General features: G+C 38.8%; 1 protein-coding gene and 1 long non-coding RNA gene across 9 annotated transcripts in view; one reads left to right on the forward strand and one right to left on the reverse strand.

Moving 5' to 3' along the window:
• LOC116872221 overlaps window positions 1–12,335 on the reverse strand; it is a 12,893-nt gene extending 558 nt beyond the window's left edge. Inside the window, exons 1-2 of the long non-coding RNA XR_004383615.1 lie at window positions 12,316–12,335; window positions 11,159–11,272 (exon numbers count right to left, since the gene is read on the reverse strand). This is a non-coding gene — a long non-coding RNA (uncharacterized LOC116872221). The remainder of the gene's footprint in view (window positions 1–11,158; window positions 11,273–12,315) is intronic.
• Window positions 12,336–13,606: 1,271 nt separating this feature from the next.
• Window positions 13,607–22,613, forward strand: part of BRAF (B-Raf proto-oncogene, serine/threonine kinase) — a 168,177-nt gene continuing 159,170 nt past the window's right edge. For all 8 annotated transcript variants that reach the window (XM_032867534.1, XM_032867479.1, XM_032867489.1 and 5 more), the window contains exon 1: window positions 13,607–13,804. In XM_032867534.1, coding sequence (XP_032723425.1) covers window positions 13,673–13,804 — 132 coding nt within the window. In that variant the 5' untranslated portion in view covers window positions 13,607–13,672. The remainder of the gene's footprint in view (window positions 13,805–22,613) is intronic.

The raw sequence follows: 22,613 nt of genomic DNA on the forward strand, positions 1-22,613 counted from the left end.
GGCAAAGAAACACATAACTAAATCAGAACACTTAAGATCCGTGGTTATTTTAATTGTAACTTTATATATGTATGTATGTATGTAATGTATTATATATATATGTATGTACGTAATGTATTGAGATGGAAAAAATGGGGTACTTGCTTTATATCTAGACCCATTCTAGAAATGCAACTTCATAACTTTTAATTTTTATTTCCCACAGAGGCTAATTAAATAAATCATACCCAACGATGTGTAACTAACTATACGCTGTAAACTTCCCAGTGAAATAAATCTTCAGGGAAAGAGAAAGGAAAACTGATTTTATACCTCCCATTACTTCAAGTTTTCAACATCCAGCAAAGTCAAATTACAAGGACAAGTGTCTTGAGGAAATTATAATGGCCTTGAAGTAATTGGTCCAGTTCCACATTATTAAAAAACCTTTAATAGTGTTTATTGCTCACAAACACCTTGTAACAGGCATGTCAATTCAATGAAGGGAGTAGATACCTTCAGACCCAGTAAAAATAAACTAGTTATGAAGACAGGTGATCCTCACCCTGGATGCTTCAATACTCAGCCACCCGTTCTTGAAGCAGAAGCGTTTTAAATTTCTTTATTGTGTCAATCTTGGCTTTAAGCTTACTCACTTTTAGCTAGAGACATCTCTAAGCACATTTCCATACAAGGTTGGGAGTTTCAGTCTGGATCTATAGACCAAAAAACTTCTGAAGGTGGAGTAATATTATGAAGCTACTGTCTAGATTATTAATCTTCTGTAAATCAGCAGCAGTAATAGCATCTGGTTGAGTCCAGCCTGGCCATCTGCCACCACTGTGGCCCTGCCCCCACCCATGGTCTCCTGCTTACAAACTTTATTTTTTATTTTTAAAGATTTTATTTATTTGTTTGAGAGAGAGAGAATGAGAGTAAGCGAGCATGAGAGGGGTAAGGTCAGAGAGAGAAGCAGACCCCCTGCTGAGCAGGGAGCGGGACTCAATCCCAGGATTCCAGGATCAGGACCTGAGCTAAAGGCAGTGGCTCAACCAACTGAGCCACCCAGGTACATATACACCTAGTTATATATCAATATATTTATCAAATTGTTAAATTAACATTTGACTAAGCCCAATATTGATTCATTATAATAACAGAGCAAGAAGTAATCCTGGCAGATGCCAAAACCAGAAACCAAGATCTTGGAAGAAAAAGTTTAAAAAGTAACCAAATAAGAAATAAAAGAGTTTTAAAAAGGAAAAGTCCAGTTTTCCTTCTGAGGAGGACACCCAACATGCAAAAGATATGAAGATGAAAAGACATACATTTGCCAATCTGTTGTTAAAAAACTTCAAAAGTAGCTGGATTCAAATATTTAAAAAGATTACAAGGATTACCTCAAAGATTTTTGTTACATTAGTAACAGAGAATATGAAATTAGTATTTATCTTTTTCTTTAATTAAAAAAAGTTTATTGAGATAAATTTAATATACAAAAAGTTGCACATATTTAATATGTACATTTTGATGAGTCCCCTGGACATACGCATACACCCGGGATATAATATAAACAAGGTAATAGACATATCCATCACCCCTAAAAGGTAGTTTGTTGTTCTCTTGCTTTTGGGGGGGGATTAGTATTTATCATTTTTCTAACTTTTTTTTGTTTTTTAGAGAGAGAGAGAGAGTGAGAGAGGCAGAGGGAGAGAGAATCTTTTTTTTTTTTAACATTTTTAAAAATTATTTATTTATTTATTTGACAGACAGAGATCACAAGTAGGCAGAGAGGCAGGCAGAGAGAGAGGAATGGAAGCAGTTGTGGGGCTCAATGCCAGGACCCCGGGATCATGACCTGAGCCGAAGGCAGAGGCTTTAACCCACTGAGCCACCCAGGCACCTCAGAGAGAGAGAATTTTAAGCAGGCTCCATGCTCAGTGCAGAGCCTGATGCAAAGCTCAATCTCACGACACTGAGATCATGACCAGAGCCAAAATCAAGACTCGATGCTTAACCAACTGAGCCACGCAAGTACCCCAGTATTTACTTATTTATAAAGATTTTATTTATTTATTTGACAGAGATCACAAGTAGGCAGAGAGGCAGGCGGGGGTAGGGGGGGAAGCAGACTCCCCACTGAGCAGAGAACCTGAGCGGGGCTTGGTCCCAGGACCCTGAGATCATGACCTGAGCTGAATGCAGAGGCTTAATCCACTGAGTCACCCAGGTGCTCCCGCCCCCGTATTTATTTTTAAATAAGAAAGTCAAAAGGTGGTGGCACCAACTAAAATTAAAAAAGAAAAATAGAGGTTGAGCGGCTGTTAGAGGATAAAGTGGGGAATGTAGGGCTCAGTCCGGGATCTGTGGAGTTTGTAATGCCTGTGACACATTCAGGTAGAGAGTTGAAGTACGAAGTTGGATACTAGAGTTTGAGCCCAGGTGGAGTTATCTAGACTGTGATACGTATCTAGAAGTCATCATTGTAAATAAAATCTATGGTATGGGTACAAGGGTAAAGGAGTTCTGTGAGGAAAGAAATGGATAAAGGATGGAGTCCTCTTTCCCCAGTGAAACTCCCAGTGGTGAAAACTGAACCCAAGAAGAAGCCAAGAAAGAACTGACCTTTTTTGAGAAGAACTGGGAGCGTGTGGGATCATGAAATCTCAGGCATTAGAGATTTTCAAGAAAAAGTAAACAGCTAACTGTATCAAATATAGAAAGAGGAGCAACACATCATACTGTCAGGTAGGGAAGAAGGTAAGAATGGTTAAAATATGCATAGACGTTTGTATTGGGGGCAGTTAGAAGATAGAGAGTTCATGTCTTAATGCCTCTTTCTTCTCTGTGATTTAGGAAGCAAGATCTCACAGAACAGTCTCTACATCTCAGAAGAAGACATAAAGCAAAACACAGATTTGAACATCAGCATTAGAGACCTTAAACATGACAGTGATCGTTGTGATGTCTGTAACAGTTGGGAACTGTTAGATATTTGCTCTTTGACAGTCTACTGTGGGGGAGCACGGGTTGTTCAATCAGTTTAAGCTCTGACTCTTGATTTAGGCTCAGGTCAGCATCTCAGGGTCATGGGATTGAGTCTCATGTTGGGCTCTGCACTGGGCATGGAGCCTGCTTAGGATTCTCTCTCCCTTTTCCTCTGCCCCTCCCAGTCACTCTCTTGCTCTCTCTTTGAAAAATAAATAAATAAAAATTAACCAACTTGCCTTAAGAACAAAAAACAAGAAACAGTCTAATGTATACAAGGCTCTCCCAGAACAATGGTAAATGTTTAGACAAACCAACAAAAAATCTGAGACTCTCATTATTCAGATTACATAAAAGCTTAGCATATTTCCTGGTACTCAGTAGGTATCAGTAAGTATTTGTTGAGGGAATGAAAGAAATGAAGAAGGAATGAACTATGAGACACCATAAATATATCTTAAGAACAAGAAGTTACCAGGAGAGGTGTTGCTACAAATGTTTATAATAAAAGTGTATTACAAATACATACGTAGAGTAATATAACAACATTTAAGATAAGAGAAGATCCCTGTCTGATACGTAGAGATACATTATAGGGTCTTATTAAAACCTGAATGAGACACACCAAAAATTTTTCTTACCATCTATGAATCATGACACAAAAAGGTTTAAGTCCACTATATCAGAAAATATAAAGCATTATAAAACTAGATTTCTCAGGAATAATCCTATGTAAGAGGACAATAAAGCTAAAAAGAAGGTAAAACTTAATGTAATATTAATAGTAGTAGATGACTAGAAAGTTTTTAATTGCCTGAAAAAACATTCCTTTGGAAACTGATGACAATGTTTTATTATTGTAAGTATGCACTGCCTTTATATAATAAAAAAGAAATTTCCTCCAACATCTATAAAATATTTTATGTATTTTTTAAAGATTTGTTTATTTATTTGAGAGAGAGAATGAGGGTGAAAGCACCAGGAGAGGAGAGGAAGGAGAGGGAGAGAGAATCTCAAGCAGACTTCCCACTGGGCACAGAGCCTGACATGAGGCTCTATCTCATGACCTGAGTGGAAATCAAGAGTTGAACACTCAACAGACTGAGTCATCAAGGCACCCCTAAAGATTTTAATTTTAAGTAATCTCTACACCCAACATGGGGGTCAAACCCACAACCCTGAGAGGAAGAGCAGCTATATGCTCTACCAACTGAGCCAGCCAGGAACACCCCTCCAACATTTAAAAAAAAATATCAAATATACAGAAAAGTCAAAATAATACTACAAATGACCATATCCTTTATCTAGATTCCCTAATTGTCAATAAATTGTTGCCTTTTCTTTATCTCCATTTCTTTCTGAACCATCTTAAAGTAAATTGCAGATATAACAGTATTTCAGCCTTAAACACTTCACCATTCATCTTATAAAAATAAGGATATCAACATTAATTCACATTCATTCATAATTATTATTTAATATATAACTCATGTTTAAGTTCCCCAATTGTCCCAAAAATGTCTCTTCTAGTTTATCTTATCCAGTATTCAGTTAAATTTCATTGCATTTGGTTGTTAAAGCTCTTTAATCTCTTTTTTTTCTTAATGTCTTTTAATGTGGAACAGTTCCTTTGACTTTCTGCCCTTGACTTTTTTGTTTTTCATAATCTTGAATTTTTTAAATCTTTTTAAAAAAAGATTTTATTTATTTATTTTAGAGATGGGGATGGGAGAAATAGAGGGAGCAGGACAAGGAGGCTCCATGCCCAGTGCAGAACCTGACATGGGGTTCAATCCCACGAACTCAAGATCGTGACCTGAACTGAAATCAAGAGTCGGATGACTAACCAAATGAACTACCCAGGTGCTCCCATGATATTGAATTTTTTTTTTAGATTTTTATTTATTTATTTGACAGATCACAAGTAGGCAGAGAGGCAGGCAGAGAGAGAGAGAGGAGGAAGCAGGCTCCCCACTGAGAAGAGAGCCCGATGCGGGGCTTGATCCCAGGACCCTGGGATCATGACCTGAGCCTAAGGCAGAGGCTTTAACCCACTGAGCCACTCGGGTGCCCCCATGATATTGAATTTTTGAAGAGTTAGAGTTGTTTGTCTTCTCTAATCTCCCATATTCTGGATTTGATGGTTTCCTCATGGTTATGTTCAGTTTAACATTATTTGGCCCCAATACTACATAGAATGTGCACCACATCAGGACTTGTCGCATAATGTTGAACTATCCCCCATCAGGTTGGTTAATGGAGGGACTATTGTAAATGTGCACTTCCCTCTTTATAATTAGTGAGAGGTCTGTGTGGTAGCATTAGGAAACCATAGGACTGCCCTGATCCCCGACACTCTTTTACCCAGTAAGAGTTTCAGCAACTATTAATGGTCCCCACCTGGAGTAATTGTTACACTGGCAGTGGCAAAATGGTGATTTCTTCCTAATTCTATCATGCCCTTGCTCTGGAGCACACCAAGGTGCGTACTGTACAAGCTCAGTTTATACATTTCCTGTCCCAGTTCTGGAATCAGCCATTTCTCAAAGGAGCCCTTATTACTTATAGTGGAGAATGGCATTTCAAAATCAAGAACCAGGCACCAGTATATCTACCGATAACTCCCAGGCACCTCTTCAGTGCACAGAGCTAATCTATATCTACATCTGTATATTTATATACACACACACACACCATATATATATAGTACACATATAAATACCTATATATATTATATCTAGGTATAAATGTAAATACAGATACAGATTATATAAGCATTTATAAGTATATATACTTACATGGCATATGTATTATATAGTATACATCTCTAATTCTATCATCTTCTCTGTATAATAACTAGCATATATTCTTCTTAAACTATACATACACACATGTTCACAGGCACATTATTTTTCTCTAAATCTTATATTAATACAATTATTACAATTCGAATCTAGCATCACAGGGTTCTTCTTCAACTTCTGTTCATAATGTGTTTCTAACCTTTTCTATTGTAAGAACCTTGATTCCCAACATCATCATATGTACTCATTTTTTCTATCCACATAAACACAAATTGTTTCAGAATTACATAACCAAAAAAAAAAGAAAAAATTACAAAACCAATATCACTACCAATAATAAACCTCCTAATAAAGTTAAAGATTCATTTGTAGTGCATTTTGTTCTTGGAATATATTCCAGTCAGTATTTAATCAGAAGCAAAGTGTTAAGATACATAAATAATAGGAATGTGTTACAGAGGGGCGTCTGGGTGGCTCATTTGGTTGGGCGTCTACCTTCAGCTCAGGTCATGAGCCCAGTGTCCTGAGACAGGGTCCCACAGCAGGCTCCCTGCTCGGCGGGGAGTCTGCTTCTCCCTTCCCTCTGCCCCTCCCCCCGCTTGTGCTCTCTCTTTCTCTCTCTCTCAGATAAATAAGTAAACAAATTTAAAAAAATATTTAACAAAGGAATGTATTACAGAGCTTTGGTCTCAGGCAACCATGGAGCTGGTTAAACAGTCTAGGTGAGGCTGGTGTTTGTGGGTCCGCTGCTGGATCCAGAAAATCTTCAGCCAGACAGGAAGAGAAAGACAAAGGTAAAGTGGGAGAAACAAGGCAAAAATGAAATCTGTGAGGTTGAGCTAGAAGCTATGAGGAGGGACTGCAGAACAAGTCAGACTGTTACTACCTTGGGCTGTCATTACAGTGTCAGTGATGGGGGTCCTGCAGGAGAAGCCTATCATCATAGAGTTAAACATGCATCCCATAGAAATGGTAGCAAATATTGTTATTTCTGGCTTACCGACGAGAGCCAGCAGAGAGCTCTAAGAGTTCCCCTCACAAATGCATTATCTTACAGCGCTGGTGAAGAGAGTTTGCTCTGGACCATCTCAGGGGATATATTTTGGAGTGAGTGAGCAGGTCACACATGATGGAAGAGGATTCTTTCTGGCAAATGGTGCCAGTTTAGCTAATTTAACACGGCATAAGTTCATTATACTCTATAGTCAGAAAATGACATTCAAAAGCCACTTGAATTAATCACTTTTTCTGTGTGGTTGCGTTATGAATTTGATATACCATTAGGTTCACTTGGTTAGATTTTACTTTTATTCACTTACTCACATGTCCCATAAAGTCAAACTATCTTAAAAGATATACTCAGAGAAGTCTCATTCTCCTCTACACCATTCTTATTCATCCCTTATCAGGTGCCCTTTTCATTATATATACAGCTTCCCCTTGCTTCTTGCCAAAAGGTAGCATACTGTATATAGTCTACTGTACCATGCAATAAAAGCAAACTTAAATTTTAATTATCCAAATTACCAAACTCACAAAGAATATCTCAAAGAACCCTATCTTATTAACACACGAAGGGTAGTATAAGCAAGATGTTATAACATGAAATAACATACTGATACAAATATCCTTTGGTAAATGTTAAAAATATAATATCAAGGGGTGGTGCCTGGGTGGCTCAGTGGGTTAAACCTCTGCCTTCAGCTCAGATCATGATCCAGGGTCCTGGGATCGAGCCCCACATCAGGCTCTCCGCTCAGCAGGGAGCCTGCTTCTCCCTCTCTCTCTGCCTGCCTCCTTGCCCACTTGTGATCTCTCTGTCAAATAAAGAAATAAAATCTTTTTTTTAAAGATTTTATTTCTTTATTTGAGAGAGGGACAGTGAGAGAGATCATGAGAGGGGAGAAAGTCAGAGGGAGAAGCAGACTCTCCAAGGAGCAGGGAGCCCGATGTGGGACTCGATCCCAGGACTCTGGGATCATGACCTGAGCTGAAGGCTGTCGCCTAACCAACTGAGCCACCCAGGCACCCAAGAAATAAAATCTTTTAAAAATATAATATCTAGGGTACTTTTTGGAGTGATGAAGATGTTCTAAAATTAATTTTGATGATGGTTGCCTGACTCTATGGATATACTAAAAATCAGTGAATTGTCTATCATATGCTTTCACTCATTCGGGGAATTTAAGAAATGAAACAGAGGAGCATAGCGGAAGGGAGGAAAAAAATAAAACAAGACAAAACCTCTTAATCACAGGGAACAAACTGGGGGTTGCTGGAGGAGAGGGAATGGGGGGAGGGGTAATGGGGAGATGGGCATTAAGGAGGACACGTGATGTAATGAGCACTGGGCGTTACATAAGACTGATGAGTCACTGAACTCTACCTCTGAAACTAATAATATACTATATGTTAACTAATTGAATTTAAATTTTAAAAAATGAAAAAAACAGTGAATTGTCTACTTTATTTATTTTTTAAATAGGCTCCACCCCCAGTGTGGAGTCCAACACAGGGCTTGAAGTCATACCCTGAGACTGAGACCCTGAGATCAAGACCGGAGCTGAGATCAAGAGTCAGGCACTTAAATGACTAAGCCACCCAGGCACCCTATGAGTTGTCTACTTTAAATCCATACTATATGTGAATTATATCTCAATAAAGCTGTTATTTTAAAAATTCAAAAAAGAAATATAATATCTAATACCATTCATGAATCTAAAAGCAAAGTCTTCCCTCAAGAATTAAAAAATCCTGAGGAATGTGAGTTCAGTAGAGGGGATGACAACAGTGCCTAATTCATGACATGACAACAGGGGATGAGAGAAAACCTAGACTTGATGCAATAGCATTTTATTAAAAAAAAAAACCACAAAGTTTTTTTTGTTAACTCCAACTTCATAGGTACCATTATTGGTACCTATTGGTACCAACTGGTATGGTATTGGTATGATTTTTTATTTTACTAACAAAAGCATGGGTCCTAGGTTATTGCAATCATAGATTCTATTCTTTGTCAGTTGGAGCAAATCTGAAATGGTGTTCAATGCAAAGAACCATGTTTTTTTGTTTGTTTTTTTAAAGATTTTATTTATTTTTCTGACAGAGAGCGAGAGAGCACAAGCAGGGGGAACAGCAGAGGGATGAGGGACAGAGCCTCTGCTGAGCTGGGATCCAGATGCAGGGCTTGGTCCCTGTACTCTGAGATAATGACCTGAGCTGAAGGTGGACGCTTAACTGACTGAGCCACAGAGGTGCTCTGGGACCGCGTTTTAAGAGGAAAATTGAATAGTACACAGGAAGATGAGAAAATGCTTTGAGGAAGAACTAAAGGAAACAGAACTCCCTTCAAATATTTGAAAGCAGTTACACAGAATAAGAAATAGACTTGTCCTGTGTTCCTCTAAAGGCAAAACAGACCAGAATATAATATCATAAAGAGGAGGGTTTCAATTCAATGTCAAGAAAAAAAAGTTACCATTTAATGTACTATTTTAGTGAGGTCCCCATCACATTTGGATAGAGTTTGAAATTCCACTGAGAAGATTCCAAGTATCTCTCTGCAGGAAGGCTGCCCTGCATCAACTCTATGACTCTATTTTCTATTCATACCTAAATAGCTTCTGAGAATAGCCTTCTATTAATACAAGATGTGTAATTCACCATGATGACCTTGATTCATAAAGAAAACATTAAATTGTAATCATCTATATATCACTGAATGTGTTTGGAGCTGTAGAAGCTTCCTAGAAGCTGCTTACTTGTTTTCTAGGAGTTGACCACATTAATGTGGATCAGACCTGACTGGGCAGGTCCAGAGTGGGACTATCCAGTACCTATTAGAACGCAAGATTCAAGATAGAAACACAAGTCAGAAATAAACTGGAAGAGGGTCAGACATATGAGCAAGACTTCTTGGGTATCCCAGACATTAATTGGAGCAAAGATCTGAGGAAAGCCCCTCACGTAGATGTGTATTTTATCTTCCTGTGAATACAGGAATGCCTAAGGGCATAAGGGGACTGCGAACAAAACCTAAAAGAACTGCACTGATTAAACTGTCCATATGGGATATCTGGGTGGCTCAGTCAGTTAAGCATCTGCTTTTTTGGCTCAGGTCGTGATCCCAGGGTCCTGGGAATACTGCATCAGGCTCCTTGCTCAGCAGGGCACCCACTTCTCCTTCTGCCTGCTGCTCCCCCTGCTTGTGCTCTTTCTCTGACAATAAATAAGTAAAATCTTTTAAAAAATAGATGTATTAAAAAATAAACTATAAAACTTTAGAATGCAAGATAATACTGATTTGATGCCCATATGATACACCATAGCACAAGGAGGAGGTATTTTTTCTGTTTCTGTGCAGATCACAAACTGGCTTAGCCCATTACACGCTCTAAGAACACAGTACCATACTTTTGGGTAGAGAGTTTCAGCACAGCATCCTGCCTATGGAAGCACTGGTATTTGCAGGGGCATGAAGTACCCAAGAGAAGACTGGCTGTATTCTATGGTCAAGGACCTGCATTTATTTTTGCATGCAGTGGTAAGAAGCTAACGAAAGAAGGTAAAGGCTTCTTCATTATTATACTGAGATGGGTCTTATTGATTCCCAATAATAAAAAGGAGGAGAATTTGAGTATAGAATACCCTCTGGAGAAGGTGAGGATAAGTAACTATTTCTAGAATAGCTAGTTCTTTATTCTAAACACAACGTGTCTGTAAATTAAACACAACTGTAAATTCTTTGACACTTCTTCCATATAGGATCTATACGCCTTTGCCTTGAATTTGGCCTAGACTTAATGACTTACTATATCCAAAATAAACAAAATAAGATAAAAATAAATAAAATAAATAAATAAAATAATAAATAAATAAATAAAATGCAACAGAAGTGATACTGTGTGATTCTGGAGGCTAGGTCATAAAATGCAATACAGCTTTCACCTTGCTTAGAGGAACACTAGTGTTTGGAGCCCTTACCTGACTTGTAAGAAGTCTATTTTGAAGCAATCATGCTATAAGGAAGCTCAAGCCACATGAGGAAAGAATGCTTGGATATTGTGGCTGACTGCCCCAGCTGAGGTACCAGCTTCAATCACCGGGCATATGAGGAAATATGCCTCCAGATTATTCCAGTCTCTATCCATTGAGACACCTCCAAGCACTGAGCCTTCCCAGCTGAGAATCCTAGACATCATGGAGCAGAGACAAGCCATTTCTGCTATGCCTTGTCTGAATTCTGACTTAGAAGGTATTCATGTTTTGTTAAAGGAAAATCTATGTTTGATCTTTGCAATGATACAGTTAGGCAGGTTGGGCTGGCATTATTACCACCTTCTTTTTATAGATTAAGACAACAACAACAAACAGAGATTCGAACTTACCTTCTTTCAGATTATACAGCCAAGATGTGGCATGTTGATACTGATCTTTGTATTCCAAAGTTTATGCCTTTTCCATATTTTCCCATCCAGATCCTGTAGGGGCTTTAGAATAGCCTAGGGAAATCAAATAAGATATATCCAGAATTTAAAGACAAGATCAGAAAATATTGAGTGAATAGTAGCTAAGAAGAATCACTATTAAATGGATGAGATCAGTCATCCTATGGAGAAATACCTATGTAGGATATGAGCTACAGATTGTTGCTGATAAGGTTATAATTTAAAATGGAACCAATGAAAACAAATCTTAGAACTTTGAATGTTATGAGGCAGTGTCATAATGACATAATTTTTTAGTGTCTGATTTAAAAAAAAATGAAATAGGACTGTTGAAATGAAAGTGCTGCAAGTTGTTTTTGATAAAATCAAGGGTAAAAGGTGCCATGACTGGCTAATGGTGCTATTTTGGTCACTTTAGAAGTATGTCCTTACAGTAAAGAAGAGTGCTTCAGACTAGTATAGCTTGATGACATTAACCCTTACGATAATTTTCATTTACTCTACTTTTGCCATACCTCTTTAAAAAAATTTTTTTATTAACATATAATGTATTATTAGCCCCAGGGGTACGGTTCTGTGAATCGCCAGGTTTACACACTTCACAGCACTCACCATAGCACATACCTTCCCCAAAGTCCATAACCCAACCCCCCTCTCCCTACCCCCTCCCCCAGCAACCCTCAGTTTGTTTTGTGAGATTAAGAGTCTCCTGGGCGCCTGGGTGGCTCAGTGGGTTAAGCCGCTGCCTTTGGCTCAGGTCATGATCTCAGGGTCCTGGGATCGAGTCCCGCATCGGGCTCTCTGCTCGGCAGGGAGCCTGCTTCACCCTCTCTCTCTCTGCCTGCCTCTCTGCCTACTTGTGATCTCTCTCTGTCAAATAAATAAATAAAATCTTAAAAAAAAAAAAAGTCTCTTACGGACAAACCTCTTTTTGATTTATATTTAGTTCTTCAAGGAGACTTTTCTACTTGGAAGAAAAAGTACAACAATGCTAACAAATCTATCATGCCCGCTTGATAGTCTCTACTTTCCAATTTTCATTGTAGAGAAATATTAATATTCTGATTAATCAAGCAGCCTCATACACAATGCCTTACCTCTAGAGTACCTGGATTCACAGTGACTCTATCAATATGCAGACATTCAGCTTCAGGAGTCAGTAGGACAGCTTTCGATCTCTTTAATCATGGTGAATACTGTAAGGTCACTGGTGACTTCCCTCCACATGGGAAGTAAAAAATGTAGTTCACTCAAAGCTTCTCACGACTTGATGTCTACCGTTACTTTGGTGATTAAAACTGTACACCATCAGGAGCCCACAGTAACTTCCATTATATTCCTTTCCTCTCTTCTCCATTCCTTTTTTCCCTGAATATTCCCTTTTCCTTTAAGATAAAAGTATTTTTAATAATGAATTGGGTTTCCTTAATTTCGTTCTGTAATTGGGCCTGACAAAGGGAATTGAACTCCCCTCTTGTTTTCATGCATATGTTGCACAGCTAACACCTTGGAATATTCTGTTCATGCAAGGCACCTAGTATTTAAAAATGTTTTGAATAATTATCTTGAAAATAAAAATTATTAAAGTTTTGATGCTTCAGATGTCTAGAATGCCGTGCCTTGTGCAGGCACTAGCATATGGAAAGTTTTCCATTTCCAGAATGACCGGAAGATGAAAAACACACTTAAAGAAAACGTTTTATTTCTCAACGATGGGGATAAGCTTTCAGACTTCCATTTAGACCCTCTTTAACAGGCCAGATCCTTTAATGAAACGGATACAAAAATCATTCTGATGATTTAGCTGCTCTTAAATACATTTCTATCAAATTCTCCTTGAATGTTTCCACCTTGGGGTTTCAAATCTTATTTTTATGACACATTCGCTGTAATGGAAAAAACACAAGTAGCATGGGCTTTCCCGTCTTCCTCCCTCTAGGATTTTAACTTCTCCTCCAACACCACCCATGCTCTTCTAGTAAATCCCACATTACAGAACAGAGACCGAGAAGAGAATGAAGTAGGAAATCGGAGCCATGGAAACCGCGGAGCCGAGGAAACGTGCGCGCGCGACGGTGGGCAGGAGGGGAAGGAACCCTCCCCTGACGACGGCGCGAGGGCGCTCCTACGATTACGTCACGCACCCCGGGTGACGTCACGGCCGTGACACGGGGGTGACGCCGTTGCCGCGGCGACTTCTAGTCGTCTCCGCCCCCTTCCCCCGCCCCCCGCCTAGCGTCCTTCCCCCAATCCCCTCAGGCTCGGCTGCGCCGGGGGCCGCGGGCCGGTTCCTGAGGTGGCCCAGGAGCCCTCCCGCCGCGGGCGCCGCCCCGGCCGTCCCTCCCCACCGCCCCCCGCCCTCCGCCTCCGCCTCCCCCCGCCCCCCCGCCCTCCGCCTCCCTTCCCCCTCCCCGCCCAGCAGCGGTCGCTCCGGCCCCTGCTCTCGGTTATAAGATGGCGGCGCTGAGCGGCGGCGGCGGCGGCGGCGCGGAGCAGGGCCAGGCTCTGTTCAACGGAGATATGGAGCCCGAGGCCGGCGCCGGCGCCGCGGCCTCTTCGGCTGCGGACCCTGCCATTCCCGAGGAGGTGAGTGCCGGCGCACCCTACACACCTCCAAGCTCTGGGCTCGGCTGGCTGGTGTTTTTTGGGGGGAACGAGGTGGCGGTGGGGGCTCTGGTGCCCTCAGCCACCTCCTTCTTTGGGTTCTGCGGGGTGGGAGATGGGCATCCCCGCCTTGTCCCTCTCCGTCATGCAGCTCCTCGCTACGTAAACATACACAGTGGCCCAGGGGGGTTTCCCTGACTCGCACCCCAGCTTGGGGGATTCGGGCAACATTGGTTGAGCAGGAGGCTATCAGTAGGGGGCGAGACTCAGGGTTGGTCCGAGAAGGTCACGGCTGGCTGAAGGTAGCCAGGCTCTCGTCTCTTCGATGTTTTCATTATTTTAGGGGTGGGGGGTAGGAAAGGGTGGCGGCATCCAGGTGCAAAGATATAGGTTAGTAGCCGGGGCCGGGACCCCAGCTTGAGTTGCTGTTGTAATTATTACATGGTCACGGGAGTGATGGGGCGCATCATACCCCTCCTCTCTCCCTGATGTCCCCCTTTTCAGGCCACTGCCCTCCCCTCCACTTTTCCACTTGTTAAGGGGATGTCTCTTCACCTGTTTTACCCAGCTGATGGTTTTGATTTAATCTTTACTTTTTCAGCCTTAAATCCCACTGTTTCCGTTCTCCTTTTTTATCCCGGTGTCAGGCCCCCAGTTCTGTGCTCTGTCGCTGAGTGGTAACCCTCCCCCCAACCCATTCCCATCTGCTGCTCCGCTCTCTTGCCGGTTGTCGGACCTGCCAGTTTCTAGCCTTAGTTTCTACTTAAAACCATTTTTGCAATTCTCTTACCCTAGTTCTCTTCAGGCCCTCTGGATCATTCTACTGCTTCCTAACATTGTTATCTATTATCTTTACAAGTCCGTCTGGACGATTTGGAGCTCCTTCCTTACTTTCTGAATCCTGAAGCTGTCAGGGATTCCGTCAGGTTTCATTTGCATTACAGGCACTTTCTGGTTAGTCTTACATTGTGTATTCACATCTCTTTATTTTTTCCTACCCTTTTTTAAATAGATTTGATTGATTTCTTTCTGTTGTCCTCCTTTTTGTCCCAGTTTTTACCTTTCACTTTTCCCGCTTTGGCTTCTCCTTCTCTCAGCCTGTTTTTTGCAATATTCAGCCTCTTACCACTTTGTCAAATTACTTACGTTGGTTTTTCGGGAAAATGTATTCCATTTAGTATTTGGCGTTGTACTGTATAAAATAACAGCTTTATTATACTTTGCAAATTACGAGATAATATTTAGTATAATAACTGTGCTTTGTAATTGATTAGATAACGTGAGTTATTCCGTTGACTTTGCTCAAAGTTCTCTTTCCTTCCTACTGCTTACATTTGGTTTCCCAATTCTCAACGCCTCATTCTTGTCTGTGCAATGCTGCTTTTCCTGCTTCATCATCTTTACTTTGGAAATTATCCTATATGCTTGCTCTAATTTGTTCACAATAATAATTTTTCAGCCTCTTATACCACCTCCATCTATGCACATCATGTGTTCTATATCATCATTTGATCTAAAGTTTTCATATCTTCTTTCTTTTTAAAAAATTAACATATAATGTATTATTTGCCCCAGGGGTACAGGTCTGTGAATCATCAGGCTTACACATTTCACAGCACTCACCATAGTATATACCCTCCCCAATGTCCATAATCCAACCACCCTATCCCTACCACCCCCCCCCCCCCCCCCCCCCAGGAACCCTCAGTTTGTTTCCTGGGATTAAGAGTCTCTTATGGTTTGTCTCCCTCCTGATCCCATCTTGTTTCATTTTTTCCTTCCGTAATTGCACGACTTTCCACTTAATTTTTAGTTTGCATTTTTGCTTGGATCAGTTTCCTCTAACATCTGTTCATTTTCCTCAACTTCTGGGACTCTAAGGATAGAGCTCTTCCCTTCTTCCATTTCCTAGTTTATCCTGATTTCCTAGTCGCCCATTACCATTCATTTGGCCTTGTTTCCTGGCTTTTGGTTCTTGACTTGCTGAAGCTTCCTCTTGTCTTCCCCACACCTCCACATTCCTTCTTATTTATAAACAGCTTTGTTCCGTTGACATGGAAATTTATTTTTAGGATACATTGTTTTTAATAGCTAAATACTAGGGGTCACATCTGCTGTCTATTTTTTCCATGAATCGGATATGCCTTTGTCTTACCAGGCACAGGTGCCTCTGGGCTTGCTTTACTCTGTAGTGTATGTGTGGTTTTGTTGAATTGTAACTTTGAAGACTATTACAGAGTAGAAGAATGGAGAAATTAATGGGTATGGGTCATGAAATTGTAATTCTCTGATTATAACATTGTTTACATTGAGAACTTTAAGATTTAGTAGAACAGTTTGCAATGATGTAGAGAAGTCTTTTGTTAAGTACAGTCGCTGCTATCTTATTTGAAAGGGCCAGATTGTTTTTGAGTTCTATACTCAAGATTCTGATTCAGTAGGTGAGAGCACCGTAAGTTTCAGTATTTTGGCACACTTCCTGGGCAGTTCATGTATCAATGCTTGAGAACCACTACACTAATGAATTTAAGTTTAAATTTGCCAGTCATTGGAAAGCATATTGGTATCTCCTGAAACTACAAAGGATACTCCTAACTAAATTCAATTAGAAGTGTTTTGTACTGCCTCCTCCTCTAAGGTTTTAATGTTTAGTGATGAATAGTTTTCCCACTATAATTTCTTATAGGAGCTGATAATAAAGGTATTCGCATCGGGGAGGAGGGGAATAAATGATTAAAAGTGGATCTTTTTTGAATATAGACATCAGTGTTATGGATGGCAGAAGAAATTCCTCCAAGAAATCATTTAAAATTTGAAGTTGTATTGTAATCCAGTACAAACTGATATGTACTGTGGTCTTTTAATTTAACTATCTTCCTTATGTGTACTTGAAGATATATAATTGCCAAGTGCATGGAAGCAAATGAAGTTATGCTTGTGTAAAATGACACATTTTATACTAAAGAATTCCCTTGCCTGACAGTAAAATAGTTTTTTGGTTTTGTTTTTAAAGTTTCTCAGAAGGAAATTTCAGCTGCATTAAAATCTCTGTCTATAGAGGGAAAGCACATTCATTGTTGAAAAATAAGAAAGCTATAAGTACAAAAAAAAAAAAAAAAGAAAAATGTAATCTTGCCACTAGGATATAATTAGTTTAAACATTTTGGTATGTATCCAAAACTTTTTAAATGTTTGTACAATACAGTATATGTGGTTTTATAATATTTTTAAACTTAATATAGCAAAATACTTTACATTTCATTAGGTAATACTGTGATTTTTTAAAACTAATCATTTTTCTTGGATATTAGAATTTTTTAAACTGCTTGTTATCAAACATTTTGAACATAGAATGTAGATTTTAGTTTTTAAATTATTTTGGGAAGTGAACAGATTTCATGTCCTGTATTGTATTACTTTGTAGATGTCAAAATAGAATATTCTGGTAAATGATAGGAGCTTATTAGATATTTATGAAATGAATGTGCTTACACTTTGGGCATTAAACCTTTACTTCTGACCATTTATATTTCCCCAATGTTTCTTTCCATGACCATATGGTATAATATGGGATAATATGACTATATGATATAATAAATACATTTATTTTTTAAAATGTGTTCTACCAGACTGTGATATTTATTAACTATTCTTCTGCTGCGTTTCTGTAGAAGGAGCTTCTTGCAGTTACAAGAAGTTACAGTTAAAATTACATTGTTTTCAAGATCTCTTATCACCAGTCTTAGTTAAGTTGTGTAATTATAATCATTGACTAAGCAGTATTCTGGGATGGGATCTTCTTTATCTTGTGGTCCAGTGTATTAAAACACATCTTTATGAGCCATGTGAAACCAGGTTGGATTACCTCATACTCCTAAAAGGGGGTAGTCCCGTTAGCATACTGTGTGCTTGTGTAGTTGTGGTTTTGCTATTCATACTTTGTCTAGGTATTTTTGAAGGTGGAAAGAACATAGCTGTTAAGCATAAAAGAGCTGTTTGTCTTTAGCATTTCTGGTTGTCTCTTTGTGTTCTCTTTCTCTCTCCTTCACTGCTTCAGGCTTCCACTCCTTTTATTTAGAAAACTGTCTGATATCAGTCACTTCCACAGGCTGGCTGTTAAAGGAATCATTTATCAGTAAACAGATAAGAAAGGAATGTTGGTACTGGATGCTCAGATCTTTGAATGTAGTAAACCTAAGAGCAAACTTGATTTAATCTCGTTTGGATAATAGGCCAGAAAAATTATATTTGGCTAACAGGCCAGAGAAATTTGACTTTTCTCAATTCTCTGTCCTTTGGTTTCCTGATAAGGATGAATAGGAAGCTGTTGTAACAATTGTTAACCTGTGTTCTGTGAATGGTGGGGAGGAGAGGAAAGGAGCAGGCTGCATCGTTATTTTTTGTGTTTTTGTTTTTAACATTTTCTTAAGACCTCATGCTTACCTGTTGAAGAATGAGGCAGTTGCTTAGCTTTCTTCTTTTTTCCTTTCCCCCAGTAATAAAGTTGTCTTCTCCTTTAGAATTGAAAATGCATTGTTTTCTTAGACACCTTGATATTATTAATTTAGCTGTATACTTAATGAAGATTTTGTATCACAATCCCCTTGTTTTAGGAAATGTAGTATGTTGCTATGCTTCCTATATTTCTTCCTCAAATTGTCATTACAGTAAGCCTTTATTATCAGTAATTCTTACTTGATTTTGTCTTCCTCAGAAGTTGAATTGAGTCTTCTACTCATTCTCTGTTTTACCTACATTGGTTATTCTATTGGTCAGGATCAGCAATAGTTAGAGAACTGAGTTCAAAATAGGTAAGCCTGTATAGGAGCTTTTCTGTTTTTTAAAGGTAAACAGTGCTTTTATAGTCATAATGTTATAGATAACTTAATATAAGAACCAAAAAGATAGTCTCATTTGTTCCATTCCTTTGTTAAATATTTGCTGGAGGCATTGACGTATTCTGGGAGGTAGTCTTTATTTTTTAGTTTCTTTTGGCTACCAACCTACTTTACTATCATACATAATTAGCATGGTAGAAGAAATGCTTAATACAGCCTACACCCTAACATTAAGCAATTATTTTTTCTACCCTCTACCCTCTGAGATTATTTTGGTTTCCATGTTTTCTCTTGGGCTTAAAAAACTATTAGTCTTGTTTCTTCTCATATCAAGATTATGCATATAGAGGGAAATTGATGCCCAGTAACATTACATTCCTTTCTGGGTCTTGGGAATATCCTTGATACAGAATATAAAAATTGCTCTGAACTCAATTAACTTTGTCTTCTGGAAGCTCTGTAACATCAAATGAAGCATCATTTTCATTCTTGTAATGTGGCTGTAGTTATTGACAGCACTTTGGGGACAAATATTGCATAGGATGGTAGTTTTTACAGGGTAGTATACCACTGTGAGAAATTCAGGTTTTAAGTTCCTCTAATATGTACATAGGAGAAATAGATTTTGTCTGTTCTGAACATTTTTTTTTTTATCTTCACCTTTTGCAACAGTATCTGGCATGTAGGTACCCAGATTTTTAGTGAAAGAAATAGTGAATGGAACCTTAATACATATGATGCGTTCTGTTTTTCTGTACTTTGCAGTTCTCTTTTTCTTTTTTTTTTAAGATTTTATTTATTTATTTGACAGACAGAGATCACAAGTAGGCAGAGAGGCAGGCAGAGAGAAAGAGGGGTTCCCCGCTGAGCAGAGAGCCCGATGTGGGACTCAATCCCAGGACCCTAGGATCATGACCTGAGCCGAAAGCAGTGGCCCAATCAACCAAGCCAACCGGGCTCCCTGCAGTTCTCTTTTTCTATGCTACTTATAAGTCATTTTACTAGATTGACAACCCGTTGGTTCCAAAGGGCATATTTAAGAACACTGCTTTTGGGTTTCAAAGGCCTTCTTCAGAGGTTAACTGAAGGCTATGTTCAGTCCCCTTACATCTTAACTCTTGAAGTTCTTCATTTTTCTGCTTTACATGTTGGCTTCCTTGGAAAAAAAAGGAAGTATTTTATGGCTGTAGAAATTTTAGAGTTTCTGTCTATGAAGAGAGATGTGTACTGGCATGAGTCTTCTCAGTTGTAATAATCTGTGTGGGAAATTTCAACAACATGTGCCTTGACAGTGTTCAGCAAACATTTTTTTTGTAAAGGGTCAAATAGTAAAATTTTATGCACTATGGGCTCACCTGCTTTGTCGCTGTCAAAATAACAGACTCAACAATGGCATTATAGCACAATACCAGCTAGACTGTGTAAGCAAGTGAGCATGACTGTTCCAATAAAACTGATGGACACTGAAATTTGAATTTCATATAATTTTCACGTGTTGTGAGTACTCTTGATTTTTTTTCAACCATTTAAAAGTGTAAAACTAGTCTCATGGGCTAGTATTAAAATAAATGATGGCGCAGATTTAGTTCATGGGCCAAGGTTTTCAGACTCCTGGTCTAGGGGAGACTGAATTATATTAGAGGTTCTGAAATTAAGGTGTAGGTTAGAGGTATATAGAAAGTTCATAATTGCTTTTTGAGAAAAATCAGGTTGATTTGGTTGTAATTTACATATATCATAATGTACCATTCTAACTGTACAGTTTGATGAGTTTTGACAAATGTAAATGATCCTCCAACTCCTGCCACAATCCAGACACAGAACATTTCCATCATCTCAAATGTTCCTAGTTCCTCCGCATTCTGTCCCCTTCTCTGACCCTCAGTTCCTGGCAGACACTGGTCTGATCTCTAGTTTTACCTTTTCCAGAAAGTTATATGAATGAAGTCATGCAAGTATGGGGTTTATGTATTTGGCTTCTTTCATTTAGTTTGATGTTTTTGAGATTCACCCATGTTGTATGTATCACCAATTAGTTTCTGCTTATTGTTTAGTAATATTCTCTTGTATGGATGTGTCCCAATTTATTTATACATTTACCTGTTGATGAGTAGTAGGGTGGCTTTTACTTCTCAGCAATTGTAATAAAGATTGCTGTAAACACATGGGTTCGGGTTTTTGTTCAGGGTTCAGGATATTTGTTTCCATTTCTCTTGAGGAAGAACCTAGAAGCAGGGTTGATTGATGGGTTGTATGGTAAGTTTATATTTAACTTTATAAGAAACTGCCAATCCAATTTTTAAAAATGGGCAGAGGATATGGACAGACATATCTCTACAGAAGACTTAGAGATGGCCAATAGACACATGAAAAGATGCTCAACATCACTCATCAGGGAAATGCAAATCAAAATCACAGTGAGATATATCACACGACACTTGTCAGAATGGCTAAAATCAAAACTCAAGAAACAACAAGTGTTGGTGAGGATATGGAGAAAAAGGAACCCTCATGTTCTGTGGAAATGCAAACTGGTAGAGCTGCTTGTGGAAGACAGTATGGAGATTTCTCACAAAAATAAAAAATAGAAGTATCCTGTGATTCAGTAATCACACTCCTGGGTATTTACCCAAATAGTATAGAAACACCAATTTGAAGAGCTATATGCACCCCTGTGCTTATTGCAGGATTATTTGCAATAACCAAAATAACCAAACTGAGCACCACAAGTGTCCATCGACTGATGAATGGATAAATAAGTGGTGTGTGTGTATGTGTGTATATATAGCGCACGGGTATAGTATTAATCATAAAGAAGAATGAAATCTTGCCATTTGCAACAGCACACATGGATCTATAATGCTAAATAAGTCCGAGAAAGACAAATACTGTATGATTTCACTCATATGTGGAATTTAAGAAACAAAACAAATGAACAAAGAAAATAAAGGCAAGCCAAAAAATAAAAAACAGACTTTTTTTTTCCATCTAAGATTTTATTTATTTATTTGTGAGAGAGAGAGCACAAGAGCATGCTTATGGGCAGAGGGAGAAGCAGACTCCCTGCTGAGGAGGGAGCTGATATGAGGCTTGATCCTGGGACTCTAGAATCACGACCTGAGCCAAAGGCAGATACTTAACCAACTGAGCCATGCAGGCACCCCCAAAAGCAGACTCTTAACAATAGATAACAAACATGGTTACCAGCGAGGAGTTGGTACTGGTACCAACTCTTGATGAGCACTGGGTAATATTTGAAACCGTTGAATCACTATATTGTGCATTTGAAACTAATATAACAAGGTATGTTAACTACACTGGAATTAAAGAAAGAAAATGCCAAAGTAGGACCATTTTGTATTGTCATCCATAGTAAATGAGTGTTGTAGTTATTCCGTATCCTTGTCAGGATTTGGTATTGTCATTGTTCTTAGTTTTAGCCATTCAAGTAGGTATGTAATAGTTGTTCATTGTGGTCTTGATTTGTATTTTTCTAATACCTAATGTTGGACATCTGCTTATGTGCTTATTTACTATCCACATATTTTCTTAGGTTAAGTCTCCCATTTAAATCTTTTTATTCAATATTTATCTTCTCGTGGAGTTGTAAGAGCACTATATTTATATTCTGGATTTAAGTCCTGTATATCAGTATGTGTTTTGCACATGCTTCCCTGTCTGTGGCTTGTCTTTTTCATTTTCCTAATTACCTTGTCCATTTTATCATTTTTTTCTTTTATGTTTCCTGCTTTTTGTGTCCTATTCAGTAAATCTTTAACTTAAGATCATAAAATTTTCTCCCTTGTTTTTGTTCTAGAAATGTTGTAGTTTTAGCTGTTACATTCAGGTCTGTGATCCATTTGGAGTTAATTTTTATATATGTTGTGAGGTAAAGGTTAAAGTTTCTTCATTCTTTTTCATATGGGTGTCCGGTTGTTTCATAGGTGTTGAAG

Source organism: Lontra canadensis, unplaced genomic scaffold (assembly GCF_010015895.1).
Source record: "Lontra canadensis isolate GAN:19392208 unplaced genomic scaffold, GSC_riverotter_1.0 scaffold2, whole genome shotgun sequence".
In the NCBI taxonomy this organism is placed as follows: Eukaryota; Metazoa; Chordata; class Mammalia; order Carnivora; family Mustelidae; genus Lontra; species Lontra canadensis.